The sequence below is a fragment of the Leuresthes tenuis genome, unplaced genomic scaffold (genome assembly GCF_036924035.1).
Source record: "Leuresthes tenuis unplaced genomic scaffold, fLeuTen1.0.hap1 SCAF_15, whole genome shotgun sequence".
Taxonomy (NCBI): domain Eukaryota; kingdom Metazoa; phylum Chordata; class Actinopteri; order Atheriniformes; family Atherinopsidae; genus Leuresthes; species Leuresthes tenuis.
The window spans coordinates 22,908,699-22,927,011 of NW_027325369.1; the positions used below are offsets into that span (position 1 = coordinate 22,908,699).

Genomic DNA, 18,313 nt, shown 5'->3' on the forward strand with positions numbered 1-18,313 from the left:
TTGTTTTTAAAGATATGAAGATGGCTCTTGTATGCTTTTTAAAAAAGTATTAAGACTGGATAAAGTTCTTTTGGTATCCTGATGGGGGCGTCAGAATACATCTAATGTGTTCCTCTGGCACATCAGTTATACAGCACATTGAAATAAGAAAGAACGAAAAGAAGAAAAAAAAACATGTATAGTAGATACTGGGGTCATTTCAGTATTTTTTCCACTTTTTTTAGGGTAATAAACAGAAATCAGGATTTATACATAAAAAGCCCAATTGGTGTGTCTTAAAAACTTAAAGTGGAATTTAAAGAAGAATGACGCTGACTAAGGAGCTCAGGGCTAAACACATGAATGAGACTAAAGTCAAGCCATGTGCAATTATCTCGTCAACCAGCACTTATATGCATATTTTAGTTGCTAAAAGTGGATGATCCTGGCTTTATAATATGTGAATGTGTGGATAATAAGATGGTAAAGGAGTTTAAAGCTTTTTCAACAGTTATTTTTTCACAAGTGATCAGGTTTAGTGCTAATAAGAGGAATTCAGTTGACTATCACAAGTTCAGTAAGATCCGGAGGTTAAGTAAATGGCAACTTTGTCATGCATTTATTGAATCTCCAATATGAAAATAGATCTCTTGTTATGTACTTCTCAGTTTAAAAAGTGAAAATTGCAAGGTTTTTACAAAAACTGCCAACAGATGATTTTCAGTTTTATGAGAACACTGTTAACGGTCAGATATACTTTGAGTCTTTAAATAGCTCTAGTTTAACCTTTGCTTTTCTCCTATTCTGTTAACTTTGATCTTTAGCCTCACAGACAAGACTAATCTTGCTATCTTAATGACAACTTGGTCTGTATGTTTACATGAGTGTCTTTGGCCCATTGAAATAACTCCTCCCAGGACAAGTGATGGGAATTAGTTAAAGTAGATCCTATCTGCCAGTATCTCACAGGATGTGAGGAGAAATTTTCTAGAGAAGCATTTTTCCTCAGTTCAAGAGACTGATTGTGTCAGCTGAATAAAGAAGAATGTCTTTAATCTTCAAGAGACCCTCACTGACCAGGTTGCTGCTGATGAAAGCCGTTCATCATAACTACAGGTCAACGATCTCCAGCAAGCCACCAAAGGACAAGATCGGGCCAGTGGTAGGAATCATTATTTTTTGTTTGTACTTGACAGTGAAGTTAAATGGCCAGCTATCTCTGGGTGATTGAATCGCATGTTGCCGAAAGCTTCCAACAGAAGTAGGAACTGTAGTTGTGTTTTTACCTTAACTAACTGGGTGCTTAAGTATAATGAATCAAACTGGAAAGACTTTGCCATAACATTTTTTTTGAAAAGTCAGTCTGAGGAGTGAAGTATCTTTGATACGTCACTTTATTGCCCATAATGCGAGGAATTCAAGCGAACATTGCTCCCCAGCCTGCAGAGTGGGAGAGATGTTTTATTCATTCTATATCCATAAGTCAGTGTGAAGCGCTGGCCTCTGAAAAGGGATCCTGTGATGCAATTGCAACACGCAGCCAGTGTTTATGCCACTATAAATCTGCTGATCTGTCCTCAGGGACATGCACTGGGGCTTTTACAAAGCCTATCTCAAGTTAGGAATACCAGAGTGGAGAGGGACAAGGGGAATATCATGGCAGGAAGATGAATAACTGGAGGGTACTGTTATATCACCCTGTGAGTCAGAGAGATCAGGACCATGTGTTGTGGACACAGGTGTTCAGTTATTTCCATTCAACCTTGCAGCAGGAGAGGTTTGGGTGCCATAATAATCTGCCGAAAAAAAAGGGTACAAACCAAACATCCTAATCCATGCAGTGTTTTCATTACATTCCTAAAGAAATAATATCTGTTGTCAAAAGTTTTACATTAATGTTCCCTGGGACTCTCTTACAGCAGTCTGCCTTTGCCCTGTGTGCGTTTGCTTTAACTCTCCTGGCCCCAGCTGGATGGATCTTGCATCATATCCCAGTGTACAAGCAGAGATAATCTCGGCATCCCTGACTTTTGAAACAACTCTGCATTGAGACTGACACTGAAGATCTGCAACCATGTGACGCACTTTCCACAGTTAAACTTGTGCTGAAACTGAAGCATGAAGGAGATGTTAATAAATATTAAAACCTAGATGTTCTATCTGCTGTGCCATGCTTGGTTTTCAAAATGAAACATTTTGCTGTCATGAATGCATCAAAAACAATTAGCGTGCCAACACATTTTAAGAAATAAAACAGAAGTTTGTTAAGCGAAGGGTTCAGTACCAGGTGCAGGCTGCAGTGTGAAGATGATGCTCCTCATCAGCTGAAGAAGAGACAGTAAGACTCACTAGTCTTGACAGAATCCATCAATGCTTCAGATCCTGAATCCTGCTTACCTTTCCGGCTTTGCTCTTTTTATACAATGTATAGCTTGATTTTATCAGAGAACATTAGCTTTACAACGCCTGTTTGTGAGTTCAGTTTGGCTTTTCCTGTTTTATTTTGAAATGTCTGTCCATCCACACGTCTTGTTTAGATTCCCTTTTGTGTGACTACCTCTCGCCCTTACTGACTACACCTGTGTCACCTTGCCTCCTTCTCCTTATGTATTTAAGCTGTGTTTCCCCTTCCCTTTTGTGCCAGATTGTCTTGTCAGTTTCTGTCAGCATTCCAGTGTCTTTACCTTGTGAGTGTTCCCAGTGTATGATTACTGCTCTCTTTTATTTTATCACAATTTCTGTCTAAAGTTTTTTGGTGCCTATGCTCTGTGATTTGGATTTGCTGGTTTGGACCCTTGGACTGAATAAACGGCATCTGAACTTTAATTTACGAGTTTTTGGCTCTGTATTTTTGAGTCCACCCTGTCTGATTGTGATAAATTTGATAAACACTGGATGAAAATCCACACTTTGATGATGTAGACTTTGCAAAAATCTTGAACCACCCCTCGTCTTTTTATATATTGTGGGGAAAACAGGGAAAAGGTGCAGTGATTTGTTAGAACATGTGCAAACATAAATGGAAATATCACTGTAAAATCTAACTAGTTAACCTTACTTATGAAAAAAGCAAACAAATTGGACGTGTAGATCTAATTAACTGTAACTTAGTATAAGCTTGTAAGGAGTAAATATACTAATAACCAAATACAGTCAGCTGAATTGAATGATGAAGAACAGCTCTTGAATCTAATGAGGAAAAACAGATTGTACAGTTCTAATGAGGTTGAAAGTCAATATTTGGGGTGAGCAACTTAATGCTTCAGCACAGCCTGAACCTTCTTCTGTGAGCTTTTTATATTTAATTTATGTAAGCAGTCTTCAGGAGGAGCTCTGCAGGATTCTTTAAGGAGATTCCAAAGCTCCTCTTTAGATGTGGGCTCCTGATTTTCAGTCCAGTTTTTGTGTAATTTGGCTCTCAATCTTTTGTTTCTAAGGAATGGCTTCTTGACAGCCACCCTTCCATTTCTAATGAGGCTTTAATGAACAATAGATGGATCAACTGAGGTGTTGAGTCTCTGCTGAATCTTTCTATCCATTGAGAACATCACTTTCATATACTTAATCTGTATCTGCTGTAGAAAAACAACATTCCTTGACAATGATGAAGGATTGGACTAACAATAAGTGGAAATAAGTGGAAAAGCAGCCATTGTCCAAAGAAAAAAATGGAAAGACCTTCAGAAAGCCCGGAGAACTACTGCTCAAGACCACTTTAAAAGGTTACAAGAAAGTCTGATTTCTTGGAGGCAGAATATAAAGAAATGAGGGTTGGCTCAAGACTTTTGCACAGTACTTTCAGTGTTTACACAAGAGTTGTTATTTGATAAGGATTAATAGGTTGTAAAAGGTTGTTTGATGGCAATTTACCATTTATGATTTCAGGCGATAACAGGTATTATTCTGGTTTATTTACAGAACAAATGTATTTGCTTTTTTTTCTCATAAGGAAGTATTCGTATCACAAGCATTACTTCGAATGCTTAATTTCCCTTTAACGTAGAAAATGAATATGTATGCATACGTGTCATCTAAATGAAGACACGCCGTGACTAAGGTTATGGCAATATGACAACCATCTGTTGCATGCTTAGCTTTTTATATGCAACAGATACCGACATGCACAGGATCATTGAGGCAAATTGCAGGAAGGTTTCCTGTATATTTCTCCCATTATCAGCTTACACTGCCCTGTGAGGCTTGTTGGAATTCTTGAATGACAATTTGTCAAAGCCGGATCAGTCCATTTGGAAAGGTATGCTGTGTCAGATACATGCCATAAATTCATCCCCGCCTCGAGAGAATAAAATTGCAGCGATTAAAAAGAGGTTCTTAAAATTAGCCCTCATTTGATTTTCACCAGAAGATCACGACAACGACCACAACTGCAGCGTAAAATCAATCGCGCGGAGTGGTACAATCAAGCCGAGCCTGGGCTGGCTGCAAGGGGGTATATTCACTTTTTCGCGACTGAGGGAAACACAACGCCGGGGAGGGAAAAACCACTAAAACAATTGACAGTCTGGGTTTTATGTCTCCCGAAGTGTCTGCGAAATGTCTACGAAGGCAGAGCAGTGTAAGTATGGCTGTGAGTGTGCGTGTGTGTTTTGACTGTTTTGTCACGGGGGCTGTATGGAAACTGGAAATGGGATTTTTATTTTAACCAAGAAATCGAATAAGGGGAGCTGTCCTTGGTGATGAAACCGCGGTTGCCAAGGCAGGTTGCAACACGTCCTCTTACTGCAGAGAATGGCCGGAGGTCTCAGTGCGCACAGATAGCCACTGTATCTCCCGCTGTTTATCTGCATGATCACAGAATACAAATACGTGGTTGGACCGCACAGTGTCCATATTCTTTTATTCAAATGTCTATCATGTATTTCTCTGTTTTTGATTGACGTGGCTGCATGAGGTGGGTTAAAAAATCTAGGTGTAATGCTGCTCAAGGTCGACCTAATAGATTCTTTACTGAACAATAAGGTGCATTATACTGATCAATCATGTGATTTCATCCCACGCGTTTAAATCTGGTGTTAATCCCCCTCATTTCACTGAATGCTTTTGAACAGGTGGAAACCAATCGCAATCTTCCTGAAATAGCCGAATATCTGCTCACTCTCTGTCGCTTATTGAAATAAAACATGGGTTCAAACATGTTGTCTCAATTTGTCAAAAGTTGAGTGCTTCCATTGTTTGGTAGCCATTATAAGGGGGAACTAAACAAGCTATGAACCAAAAATGCACCCATTTGTTGTGACTTAGCCTAATTCACCACATTAACAGGACTGTTCTGATTTTTTTGGCACCAAAATTTTGACCATTTGTTACTTAAAAGCATTTAACTGTATGTGGAGGGAGGCACGTATGCTCTTGTATGGCTTTGACCACTTGTGCTCACAGCCTGCAGCTGTTATTCTTATTTTGGGGTTTGTCATTTACATGTCAGAAAGAAAGCTAAACACCACTGCCCAAAGTCACAGAAAATGGGTCAGCAATCCCCCACTCCAACTTATTTTAACTCTTAATTAACCACTCAAAAACATCATAATAACATTTGACACCACTGGGAGTTGATTTGCACGGAGCAGCCAGCTGGGCTAAATGCTGAAAGATCCCTCAGTGTCATTTGTAAAGGGACGAGGAAGCCCTCTCTCATGTAGACGCTGACTGTTTTCTCAGCTTGCCTTGGGACATGAACTGACAACCTTTTGTTCATGAGCTTGTTTCTGTAAGCAATAGGTTAGCGCCTCCTCTGGGGCTTCCTGTGACCTCGCTGCTACACCATAAAGGTCACCTGGTTAAGGCCAGAGAGCCATGGGAACACAGACTATGTTTAACATGATAATTAAAACATTTAAGTTATATGCTGCCGAATGGCACACATGAATCTTAGCCAAACGTCAGGAGAAACACACAGTTTATGAAATTAGACTCATGCTTGTGCAATGACATGTGTTTTGCAGAGAAAAAGCAATTACTTTTCTTTGGTGTTGATTTGCTTGTTACTCTGTTCTTCATTTTGTCCAGTTGCCTCTAAGATACGATACTTGCAAGAGTATCACAACCGTGTGCAACACAATATTTATCCTGTGCCCTCCGGAACAGACATTGCAAACACACTGAAATACTTTTCCCAAACCCTGCTCAGGTAAGTACCCTGCTCTGGACCCATCAGGTGAAGTAACAGACTGTAGAATGTTTCATATTTAGCCTCGTTCATGATCAGATGAGATTAATTACAGCAGTGTGCTCTGGCACACTTTCTGAAAAGGATGACAGTGACACCATTAAATGTCTCATATGAGTTAATGATGTTGAAAGGAAATTAGGGAAGTGGTCAGCTTGTCTATGGCTGTACCTGCTCTGCTTTGACAGACTTAAGGTTGGAGCCATGGTGTTGTTTTGGAGTAGTGGCAGAGATAGACAGCTCAATGATGTTTATTGATTCAGTGGTCGGTTGCTAGATGAATGCTTCCCTTGGGCGGTCTGCTGTGTCGTCCCCAGTGGGGCAGGCAGAGGGCAGCTCCTCCAGCTATGCAGTTATAGGGTCAACCTGCTCTCTTGGGGGCTTTGGAAGTCTGAGGACGGAACAGCATGTTATTTCCTCCTCCAGCACAAGTAAAGTAGGCAGCCATTTTATACACATCTTACTCCAAAAATGGTCCTTTCCCTCCTTTACTTCCATCAACTTGAGCGGTTTTCTTCATATCAAAATATACCACAGCGATAGGATACTTGTGGTTGTTTTATGTAACGCTATCCACTTGTTGGATAGAAAATAACACAATTCTTTCTTATTAGCTAATTTTAGCAGAAATTGTCCTAAAGGCTGAAATTGTATGCCCTACTTTAATCACTGTTATCAGCTTAGGGAGCAATCTCTTAGAGATTGGCAGCTGGCCTCAATTCTACACTTTATTCCTCAGCCCCATAAGGATTATTTCTCTGCTGGGGAGTATCTTGGATATTTTTATATATATATATATATATATATTGCTGAGGGGCCGTCCAGCATCAACAGCCACTGTGCTGTTTTAAACATGGCCTCTTGTGGCACAGATTGAGTGTGACAGGGGCTGCAACTGTGAGAATCTGAGTTAACTCGAGTGACGATTTTGTCTCCGAGGGGCGGTATCTTCAGAGTGAGAAAAAGAATCACTCAGCGTGATTCCACTCATACCAGAGCCCTGATATTTTTCCCGAAGCACAGCCTCTTTAGCCTCAGATATGCAGAGCAAATCAGTGTACCCACCATTAGAAGAGCCTGGTTTCCTCAGCAGGGACTCTGGGATTATCCATACACCTGTGCCTTCTGAAGCCTCGGGTGAAGAAAAAGATAAAAACGAAGTCTCCCCAGTGATGGGAGTAGTGAGTCTTGAAAAGTGGAGCAGGCATGTATCATTTTTCTGGAAAGAAAAACTGAAACAGCCAGCGGAGGTAGTTGTCGATTCATTCACTAATTTTAGGTGCAAAATAGATCAGATGCAAACCAGAAAAGAAAGAAAAGTTTCAGTTTACACGTAATTGTACCTGTTTCCTTAAAGATGAGGCACAGCATTGTCAGACCTCGGTCTTTGTGTTAGTGAGTCCCTCTGACTTCTTGCTGAACCATATCAGAATAAGTGCACACAGCAGAAATCTTCCAGCACTGTTTGGACATGAGTTCAGATGTATCAGTTCTGATTTAATTCAATTTGCAAACATATGCACATACAGTCAGCAGGGCAGGGCTTGACAGTAAATGTATGTCATGTGTCTGTATCAGTGCATTTCTACATGTGTTATGTGTTTTAAATGTTTGTAAATTTTCTTGTTGTATGTATGTTTGTATGTATGTATGTATGTATGTATGTATGTATGCACATAAGTGTGTTTCTTTGTGTGTATATGTTCTGTGTATGCGTGTGAGTGTGTCTGTTTATGTCTGTGTTCATTGTTCAAATTAATGATGTTTTCTCTATGACAATCGGGCGGTGAAAAAGTCATACTCTGAGATACAGTCTGTTGTTGTGTACCAGTCTTATTTGAGCTTTGAGTCTACCTTGACTAAAATCTTGCAGAGTATAACTTTGAGGGGATCAGTCACATGACGTAATGGTACGTTCTGCTGCTTAACATTATGCATGTAATATTATGCTAAAAAAATCGTAATGAAATCCCCTTTTTCACTTGCCACAAAGCTCCAAAGCTGTAACTCTACTTTCTGAGTGACCTTTCAAAAAAATTAAAAAAAGAAAAAAAAAGAATACAGAGATACATCAGCATTTATAATCCGGGCTCTCATGATGAATCCCAATCATTTGCCTGATAGAACAGCTTAGCTCTATGATAATGTGCTGTAGAAAGAGCAATGCTCTCTGGCCCCCCCACCCCCTCCTCCCTCCTCCACCCTAGATGCTCCACACTCAACCCAACTAGTTTTCGCTTTTGTTTTCCCACTCTTAAAGTCCAATATGTCCACCACCTTCCCCAGGGGACAGCAAACACAATTGTCCATCCTGCATTAGCTCACAAACATAATGCTACCAGTCATCTCCCCTTTGATACAACCTATTCCTTTGTCATTATAGTTTCTTCTCTACAGTAGATTAGTTGTTACATTTATTTTAGAAACCTGAATCCATATGCCTGTTGGATCTCATTATTTCTCCTGATGATACTGGTACAGTATCATAACGTATGCATACGGACATTATTTCTCTGGTGCAATAAACATGTGCTGTGACCTAGGAGCACTTGATCTAATCTCACACACATGTTTATTACTGGCTCAAGCATGTTTCAAAAGTGTCACCTCTGTATTTTCCCGAATCAATTTGGTGTCACTCCCATCCTTGCCCGCCCCACTAAAGACAAGGAAATTTCATTTTGAATTATATTCCACGGCTCATTGGCCTTTTTGCATGGAAGCCACTCACTGCTGATTGGAAAATGGCAGCCATCGAGGGACAGTCATTTGCGCTGTTTCTTTTTGGAGAAGTATGGGGTTGCCACTGAAAACATGCCATTTTTTATATTTTTGCTCCTTGTCACCAGATACGCATGAGATGCAGTGATCATTGCAGTTTGTGCTCATGTTTTTCTTTTTGTTTTCAAGTGCAAAGCGAGACAAAACAAAATAAATTGAACTAAAGTCACTCTGAACAGTCAAAGAAGGGAAAAATTGTCCATGCCTTCAGTGATAGAGTCAAATAGTGAGACACTGCATCCTATGTGGGGTTTATCTGGGTTTGTTTTTTTCTATTTACGCTGTCTCTGTAGTGCCATTTCAATGTAATGTGCTGTTTTTTTGTGTCTTTGTTGTCTCTTTTTTTCCCTTGTTCCCCTCTCCTACCCTCCCTCCCCTCCCCTCCCCTCCCGCCCCCGGAGCAGCATTCTGTCCCGCACAGGCAGGAAGGAGAACCAGGAAGCTTCCAATTTGGCCGTGCCCATGACCATGTGTCTTTTTCCTGTGCCATTCCCACTCACCCCATCTCTAAGACCACAAGTCAGTTCCATCAACCCTACAGTTACTCGCTCCCTCCTTTACAGCGTTCTGCGCGATGCCCCGTCAGACCGCGGGGGGCAGGGGCAGCAGAGTCGGGACGCTCAGCTCTCAGAGTACCCCTCTCTGGACTATCAGGGCCTCTATGTGACCCTCGTGACCCTGCTTGACCTGGTGCCCCTGCTGCAGCACGGTCAGCATGGTGAGTCAAGGCCCAGTGCACCACTGTTTGTCATCATCATCCCTGAGCCGCCTGGCCTGCATGAAGCCACTGCTGCTTTTTTGGGATCTTTTGTAACGGGAGGAGAGAAGTCCCGCTGAGGATCTTGAGGGATGCATGGGGGTGATTGGGAGCACGCTGGATCCTGTCAACTATCATAAGCCATTGGATACACCAGACATAGATAGGCCTCCTCTTCTGTGTATCATACTTGACTGCATGTTTGTTATGCAAAGTGGGAGAAATGTTTTACTATGTTGTCATGCGCAAATACATGCAAATGTACTGTTTATTTGTTTTTATTTTTTTAAATGCAGTAAGATATCATCTGAGAATGACTTAGACTATATTCACACTGTTTTGCATTGGCCCAAAGCTGCATCACTTATATGTCATGAATATTTGACCATTGTTAAAAATAAGCTCAAAAGCATGAAAATCCATCGTTGTGTCGAGATTTCTCTATTTTTCTGGGGCTTGACTTCAGTAGCTTCTTAAGAAAACTTACTTACTTTGTATTTTTTAAATTCTTTTTTAAATCTGTTGTTATGTTAAATTACCGAAATGTCATGTATTTTTGTCATCTGTGGCTGCATACAGTATGCTGATACTGTATGAACAGCTGATTGAATGTGTGTCTGTGTATCTCTCTTTGTCTTTTTTTTTCTTGCTCTTTCCTTTTCTCATCAGATCTGGGACAGTCCATATTTTACACAACAGCTTGCCTCCTGCCGTTTCTCAGTGATGATATTCTCAGCACTTTGCCCTACACTATGATCTCCACTTTAGCTACATTCCCCCCTTTCCTCCATAAAGACATCATTGAGTACCTGAGCACCTCTTTCCTCCCCATGGCTATATGTGAGTACCACCTATCATAAGATAGATCATTTATTTGACTTCTCCTGCTATAATGAGACTTTATGATAATTGTTGAAAAGGTACTGAGAGTAAAGCAAAACAAATATACTGTTGCAGAATTAAAAATGGAGAGAACTTTAAAGTGTTTCTTTACCTGATTATTGTTATTCTTCATCTTTCTCTCCTTTGCCTGTCTGCAGTGGGCTCTACTCGAAAGGAAGGGGGAGTTCCGGCCTATGTCAATTTGTCTGCCTCTTCTATGCTCATGATTGCAATGCAGTACACCTCAAATCCAGGTAAGCAACCGTGTTGGTTGCTTTCAAAGCATGCATTCAAATAAGAATGTAACGATTACTCTCTGCTTAATCTGGTCTCTGCCTCTTTCTAGTTTATCACTGTCAGTTGTTGGAGTGTCTAATGAAGCACAAACAGGAAGTGTGGAAGGTATATCCTCATTACATATCAAGATCAGATAAAAGATCTCTGTGTAAAGAAGAGCTGAAGAACTAAAATGTTATGTACATATCTAAACACTAAGTAGGCTAATCAACAAATAGACTGAAGGCTTAGCTTTCAGGCATAAAATAAAAACAGTTCAACCTCTACAAAACCAATTTTTTTTTGTTTAACTTTGATCAAATCCAATCTAAAATACAGAAATGAAAAACTGTCTGAATTAAAACAGATGCGTTTTCAAAAATAACAGATCAAACATCTGAGGAAGTAACATAGATAACACAATTGTTAATAAACAGGATCCCAAAGAGTTGGAAGCAATTTCATCATTTCACCATGCACATTTGGGGTTTTCATCATCTGCAGTTAATGATGTCTTCAAAAGAGTCTGAAAAATTCAGAAAAATTCCCTGTAGACAAAGGGACGAGGCAAAAATTTGATTCTGAATTGTTGAGATCTTTAGGCCCTCACTACATTAAAAACAAGAACACTTCTATTGTGATAATCACTTCAGGGGCTCAGGGACAACCACTGTCTGAAAACCTCTGTCAGTGAGCTCAGTTTGCTTCTTTATCGACAGATACAAGTTAAAGCTCTACAAAAATTAAACGAGAAGCTGTTGTATGGTTTGATTAGTTAAAATGTGAGGGATCGTCTGGCTTGTTGCCAGCATTATTAAATGCCTGCCTCATTTTCAAAACGAGAAAAATTGGTCCACTCAGTTCCCAAATGCTCACAGAGTGAAGAAGTGTGACGAGAGAGCAATAAAAATGTCCCTGTCCCAAATTCTTTTTAAACACAAAGTTGGCCTCAGATTCCAAAGGAGCATACACTGCATGGATTTAGTTGTTATCTAGTTATTATTCAGACGAAGACCAAAACATTTCTTAAAGTTTCAGCATTTGGTTTGTCTCGATTCTTTACCAATCATTGCAATCTTTGTTTTTTTATTGCATTTTTTTCCAAACAAATTATTTGGGCAATTGATTTGTAGTAACATGAAAAAAAGGCTTTTCCCCCAAATGTTATGCTGCTCCTCTTATGTATATACATGCATGCATACATACACCACATGTTGCTCATCTTAAAAGCTGCATGTAGCCAATGTATATATTATTTTTGGATAAACACTTCAAATTAGTTTCCTCTCATTAACTTAAATGTGTTCCTAAAATCAATGCTCTTTATGTACACTTGATATTTATACTGCATGCAGGACCTGCTTTATGTCATATCCTATGGCCCATCCCAAGTAAAACCTCCAGCTGTGCAGATGCTGTTTCATTACTGGCCCAACCTGAAGCCACCAGGAGCCATCAGTGAATATAGAGGGCTGCAGTACACAGGTAAGATACTCTTAATCTGCTGCTTGAGCTGTTCTCAAACTGATCAAAGGTGTAACCTGACAACCATTTTCTCCTTTCCCTCCTCCATGTTCTTCCAATCTTCTGTCTCTCCACCATCTCTTTGTATAGCCTGGAATCCTATCCACTGTCAACATATCGAGTGCCACAATGCCATCAATAAACCTGCCGTCAAGGTGACTGTGGTCTTGAAAAAGTCCATTAAAGAAGCCCAAATTGGGAAGCTTAATTTCCATATAAGAATAGATTAGCAGAATGTTGTGAATTCCAAAGCTTGCACCCTGGAAGAGGTAATCAGAAATGTATGGGACAGGTGCCAGATTTCCCTGCTGAGTTCATCCATGCATTGCTTTTGTGAGCCCCTTAGTCAATAAATCAGTAGTGTGGTAGTGATGTCACCTATTATGCTGCTTTGCACCAGTCTCTGCTTCTGCTTCCCTGCTTTATCATCTCAGCCTGCCTTTACTCAACTGTGCTCAAAACTGACAAATAGAGTTGGAACAGGGAGCATAGATGGGGGCTTGATTTCAATTACCAGGAGCAAGAAGGCGGTAGAGGGGGAGGGGGCCTTAATTGGAAGCAGTGACCCCATGCAGCCCTTGAGGATAGGGTGGCATCAGTTGAGCACAGTAAATTACAGTGCACCATCTGAACATTGAGGCCGTGAGCATTTAGCACAGGACCAGGCACAGGTTGCAACAGAATGGAGTGCGACATATGCATGAGGAAAAAGGAGACAGATAAAGGTGTCAGGCGTTTTAAAAACAATTTGTATAAGAACACCATGTGCAACCACTGGTGAGTACAGCATTGAAGGACAGCTTTCGATTAACAAATAAGGAGTAGATTTTAGTGTATTTGCTGCATTTCTATTGCTAACTCCACTTTTACTTTACTACTAATTGTTACTTTCTCCATTATCTGCATGAAAATGAATGCTCAAAATACTGATATTTCTTTGAAATAACAAATCCATATTCTCACCCTACCTGTGCTACTTTTACAGATGTGCATAGATCCTACTCTCTCTGTTGCCCTGGGAGACAAGCCCCCACCTCTTTACATATGTGAGGAGTGCAGCCAGAGGATAGCCGGGTATGCATCTGATTCACCTCATTTCTCCACCCCTCAGTACTCCAAACGCACAATCATTCAACAACCATCACCTACCAATTGCCTCATTATTCCTCTCTTTAACCCAGGGGAAATACATAGCCGTGGTTACATAATTCCCTTGCTACACTAATGAGATCATCACCACAAAAACGTGCATCTACTTGTTTCTCTTTTCTCCAGGCTTTGCCGTTTTGTATTTTCCTTGATGCTAAGTGAGGATGTTTAGGATTTATCTCTGTTATGAAGCTATAACTGCCACGACTGCACAAAGTTTAATTTCACATAAGCTCTGAGAAGTATTTCACCTGTATATCATGTATTGTTTCAATATTTTTTTGACCTTTCCAGAGATCACGCTGAGTGGCTTGTCGATGTCCTCCTGCCTCAAGGTGAGTTGGAATATTCATGCCTTACAGACACATTAGAGAGATATATTCAATGTAACTGTTGTTGACATCAAAGTAAAGGACTGATGTAAATTAATTTTCAAAAGAATATTCTTGTAAGTCATGATTTCAAGTTACTGTTTCATTTACATGTTTAATTTCTGTTAGAGCAGATTCCACAAAAATACAACCCTTTGACATTCTTTATTATTCTGTAAATAATTTTCTGTTTGAGTTTGTATTTAATTTTTTTAAACAGTTATAGAGTTTATGTAGAAGTTCTGCTTGTTTTTGCAAATTGTTCTTCATAGTTGTCAAATTTTCTCTGCAGCAGAGATATCTGCCATCTGTCAAAAGAAGGTAAGATGTTAAAATTGCAGCATTAATGACACTAAATTGCAGCATCATCTAATATTTGACCTCATTCAGTTCATGTTAATGATCCTCATCAGATTTTAAAGTAGCTTAATTTAGAGAAATTTCCAAGCCGAGCAAAAGGTTTCATCACAAATCCAACAGTACACACATTTGAATTTTTTCTGTGTCTGCTGTAAAAGAACATAATGTGTCAGTAAACCTTGAGAAAAACATTTCCAAAAATACACTTCATATGTGATCCATAACAAGGTAATTTATTCATGAACCTGAAAATGTTTTTTATTGAGAAGTCCATTTACTGAAGCAGCCAAGTACAGACCAACTCGTTTGAAATAAAGTTGCTGGGGCGTGATGTTTATTTGCTGTTGTTGAATGCACTGGCCTCAGGCTAAAGTGCTCCCTGCTGGTTTCTAGGGAGACACTGGGCAAGTGTGGTGTGATCTCAGGTATTCCCGTCAGGCTGAGCAGCCTCCCTGTGTTGTCCATGGAAACAGCTGGCCTCCACCCTGGTTTGTCTGGAAGTTTTATAATCCGCAGCCTGTGCAGGATTTGTCCATCTCATTCTAGGAAACTAAACTGGCACTTGGATTTACACCTACGCTGTCATAAATGAGACATTACTTTAAATCTGAAAATAGGTACCTATAAATACACCAAAATAGAGCATGCTGTGAAAATGGCAGCATCAGGGTTGCATCTTTTGCTGTTGAAAGGCAAATGGGGAATGAGAGAACTCACCGTCAGAGGACAGATATGTTAATTTGATAGGGAACAGTGCATCCCTTTAATGGCACAAGATTAGAGACTGATCAGATTAGGATGGCTCTCTAGTGCCATGCTTTTTATTTTTAGAAACCTGAGACACCGTAGGGACACATGAAGCTTTTTTTCTGTCTCTGCAGATGTGCACAGATCAACCTCTCCTCTCAGATGCAATTCTAACAGGACGTGGCATTCATTGTCTGAGAACTGAGTCATTTTTGAAGCCTGAAAATATGTTTATTTTTAGAGCTTTGTGATCAGGCAGCTGATTTGCTGTGATTGTTGTGAGTGTTCTTAGTTTGTTGACTGGACCAAAAATAAACTGCCTTCTCCTCCTCCTACCCCTGTTTTCTTGGCTTCATATACTGTAGAACTGCAGCTCTCATGTCAGGAGGGCCGTGGTCACCTGCTTCTCAGCTGGCTGCTGTGGGCGCCATGGCAACCGGCCTGTCCGCTACTGCAAGCGTTGCCATGTCAACCACCACAGCAGTGAGGTGGGGGCTGCGGCGGAAACCCATCTGTACCAGACCTCACCCCCTCCCATCAACACCCGAGAGTGCGGAGCGGAGGAGCTAGTGTGCACCGTGGAAGCTGTTATAAGGTATAAACACAGTGGTTACAAAAACAGCAACGCATCGCAGCTACAGAACATATGCCTGTGTTGCTGTAAAGCTTCAATGTGAATAAACGGACAAGAATAATGTGTAAATTTAGAATCAACGGCAACTTTTTAAAATGTACCTATCTCTCCTTTATCACCTAAATGGAATTTTTCTCCCTACTTCCGTGTCCTCTGTTGTTCCTTTCATTCTCTGTATTCGTCCAGCCTTCTGAAGGAGGCAGAAATACATGCAGAACAGCGTGAGTTTGAGCTGAACAGGCGTCGTCAGATGGGCCTGTCTGCCTCTCACCACTCTCTGGACAACATTGAGTTTGACAACAAGGAGGACGACCAGCACGACCAGCGCCTCCTCAGTCAGTTTGGCATCTGGTTCCTGGTGTGTAATCACAAGCTGTTGTTGTGATGAACAGTGATGGTTTGGATAAGAATGTGTACGCAACATGGCTCTTATTGCTGCTCTGTTTACTTTAATCGTTTACATCTGCAGGTGAGCCTGTGCACCCCCAATGAGAACACGCCCACAGAGAGTTTGGCTCGGCTGGTCAGCATGGTCTTCCAGTGGTTCCATTCCACTGCCTATATGATGGATGATGAAGTTGGAAGCCTGGTGGAGAAGCTAAAACCACAGTTTGTCACAAAGTGGCTGAAGACAGTGTGTGAAGTGCGCTTTGATGTCATGGTCATGTGTCTGCTGCCCAAACCTGTAGAGTTTGCCAGGGTAAGGTTAAACCCAGGCTGCTTTAGGAGACATGGTTATGGCATTCATCATGAATTTTTAAAAGACAGAATATTTAATTCCTACTTTTCTACAGGTAGGAGGCTACTGGGACAAGTCATGTAGCACAGTGACACAACTGAAGGAGGGTCTGAACAGGATATTGTGTCTGATACCTTACAATGTCATCAGTCAACCACTGTGGGAGTGCTTTATGCCTGAGTGGTTGGAGGCCATCCGTACAGAGGTGCCTGACAACCAGCTCAAAGAGTTCCGGGAGGTGCTCAGGTACTTAGATCTCCGTAAAGTCTCTAACAAATATTTTCAAAAAGAACGAGCAAAGCAAACGGAATAAACAGGTCTAAGAGGTACTATGAAACTCTTTTCATCTTGCTGTTTTTTAAAAAAAGAATTATTGCCTCTTTCTGTAAAACATTTGAATAAATGAGACCCTCACAAGTGACTGATTGTGTGACATTATTAGGGCGTTTTGCTCTTCCATCACAGTATTAGCACGTTCATATTAATATACTCTGTGGTTCTGTCTTCTTCCTGCAGCAAGATGTTTGATATTGAGCTTTGCCCCCTGCCCTTCTCCATGGAGGAAATGTTTGGCTTCATCAGCTGCAGATTCTCTGGCTACCCGGCATCTGTCCAGGAGCAGGCTCTGCTGTGGCTGCACGTAAGCTTGTGCACGCTCTCATGCACACAAACACACTGTCCTGTGTCTGCTTCCCATCCTGCGGTTCTGTCTATGGCGTGTGTGAACTAAACTGGTTGTAAGGGAGTGTGAGAGTCTGGGCGGTGGCCCCGCTGAATATGGATCTGGGTCATAGAATGAGATTTACAGAGATAGGAGGGATTGAGCCTTTCATTCCATATGTGCTCACGGCTTGTTGCCCTGTATATATGGATCGGTTTCAAGTTTTCTGTCACAGATATTGCTTTTGTTTACTTTCAGCATACATATCACACTCACTTGAGAAAGGAAAGCTGTTCCTAGGCTTTTCTCTGCTTGTGAAGCATTAAAGTCATACAGCTAACGGGTTTATTTTATGTGTCGTACCGCTTTCCCCAAATCACATTCTCATATCTTTAGTTTTAAGTTTGAACATAATCTTCTAAACATTATATCAGAGGTGAATGGCATTTTGTACTTCAAGCATAAAAGACTTTTAAAACTTGCATTTCAATCATTCTCAAACAAAATTTTAATAAATGCGAATACATATAATAACGTTTTGTGTCATTTTTACAAGACATTTTAAACGTGAATAGAATAAGAAGTAATGTACTAAGTTGTTTTGAATGGAGAGTTAAAATTCCTATTTGTCATGTTGGTACAAAGGTTCTGTCAGAGCTGGACATCGTGGTGCCTCTACAGCTGCTGATTGGGATGTTCTCCGATGGAGTGAACTCGCTGAAGGAACTGGCCAATCAGAGAAAGGCACGCGTTTCAGATTTGTCCGGCAACACTGGCGCTCGCAGGGTGAGCAATACTCTAATGCCGGAGATAGACCCAAATGATCAGAGATGTGAGAGTTCAGTGTTTACCTTTGTTTCTATTTCTTTCCACTCATTTAATTATTGACAATAAGCCAAGAGAATACAGCTATTCTCCATAAAAAGCAACAGTTCACTATACTCAGATCATCACCTGATTAAACGTTATTACACTTTGGGTCAGGTTTTATGTTTTGTGTCATGTCAGATGCCTGTTTAAGATTATGTCGTTCACATTTATGCTCTTCTGGGCTTTTATGTTCTACTACTCAGGGATGAGGTGTATGTTGTCATGGTAACATACTTCTATCTAAATATAGCTCTCTTAAAGGGCTTAATTGAACTTGACTGTGATGTAGATTTATCACTGAAATTAACAGCCTCACATGTGCCATTTTAACTGGCAATAAAAATTGGTTTCTAGAGGCGTATAAGAGCTATAAATGCCTTGATTTAAAGTGAAATA

General features: G+C 40.6%; 2 protein-coding genes and 1 long non-coding RNA gene across 9 annotated transcripts in view; 2 read left to right on the forward strand and 1 right to left on the reverse strand.

Annotated features, from left to right (window-relative positions):
• The window catches only part of LOC140270210 (ankyrin repeat and SOCS box protein 2-like), a 129,726-nt gene that overhangs the window by 64,693 nt on the left and 46,720 nt on the right, over nucleotides 1–18,313 (reverse strand). The gene's annotated exons all lie outside the window — the stretch shown is intronic.
• On the forward strand, nucleotides 940–2,805 carry LOC140270135 (uncharacterized). Its single transcript, XR_011907687.1, has 2 exons — nucleotides 940–1,141; nucleotides 1,899–2,805. It is a non-coding gene; the product is annotated as an uncharacterized lncRNA (long non-coding RNA).
• The window catches only part of LOC140270588 (protein unc-79 homolog), a 32,775-nt gene continuing 18,861 nt past the window's right edge, over nucleotides 4,400–18,313 (forward strand). For 5 of the 7 annotated variants that reach the window (XM_072365779.1, XM_072365781.1, XM_072365784.1 and 2 more), the window contains exons 1-17: nucleotides 4,400–4,555; nucleotides 6,007–6,127; nucleotides 9,352–9,665; nucleotides 10,374–10,544; nucleotides 10,745–10,840; nucleotides 10,933–10,988; nucleotides 12,218–12,347; nucleotides 12,477–12,541; nucleotides 13,372–13,460; nucleotides 13,830–13,870; nucleotides 14,199–14,227; nucleotides 15,379–15,608; nucleotides 15,834–16,005; nucleotides 16,117–16,347; nucleotides 16,442–16,632; nucleotides 16,903–17,026; nucleotides 17,693–17,833. In XM_072365779.1, the coding sequence (XP_072221880.1) occupies nucleotides 4,534–4,555; nucleotides 6,007–6,127; nucleotides 9,352–9,665; nucleotides 10,374–10,544; nucleotides 10,745–10,840; nucleotides 10,933–10,988; nucleotides 12,218–12,347; nucleotides 12,477–12,541; nucleotides 13,372–13,460; nucleotides 13,830–13,870; nucleotides 14,199–14,227; nucleotides 15,379–15,608; nucleotides 15,834–16,005; nucleotides 16,117–16,347; nucleotides 16,442–16,632; nucleotides 16,903–17,026; nucleotides 17,693–17,833 (2,223 nt within the window). In that variant the 5' untranslated portion in view covers nucleotides 4,400–4,533. Of the gene's footprint in view, nucleotides 4,556–6,006; nucleotides 6,128–9,351; nucleotides 9,666–10,373; nucleotides 10,545–10,744; nucleotides 10,841–10,932; nucleotides 10,989–12,217; nucleotides 12,348–12,476; nucleotides 12,542–13,371; nucleotides 13,461–13,829; nucleotides 13,871–14,198; nucleotides 14,228–15,378; nucleotides 15,609–15,833; nucleotides 16,006–16,116; nucleotides 16,348–16,441; nucleotides 16,633–16,902; nucleotides 17,027–17,692; nucleotides 17,834–18,313 lie in introns of those variants that run through there. The other 2 variants (XM_072365783.1, XM_072365785.1) reach the window with 2 other exon arrangements.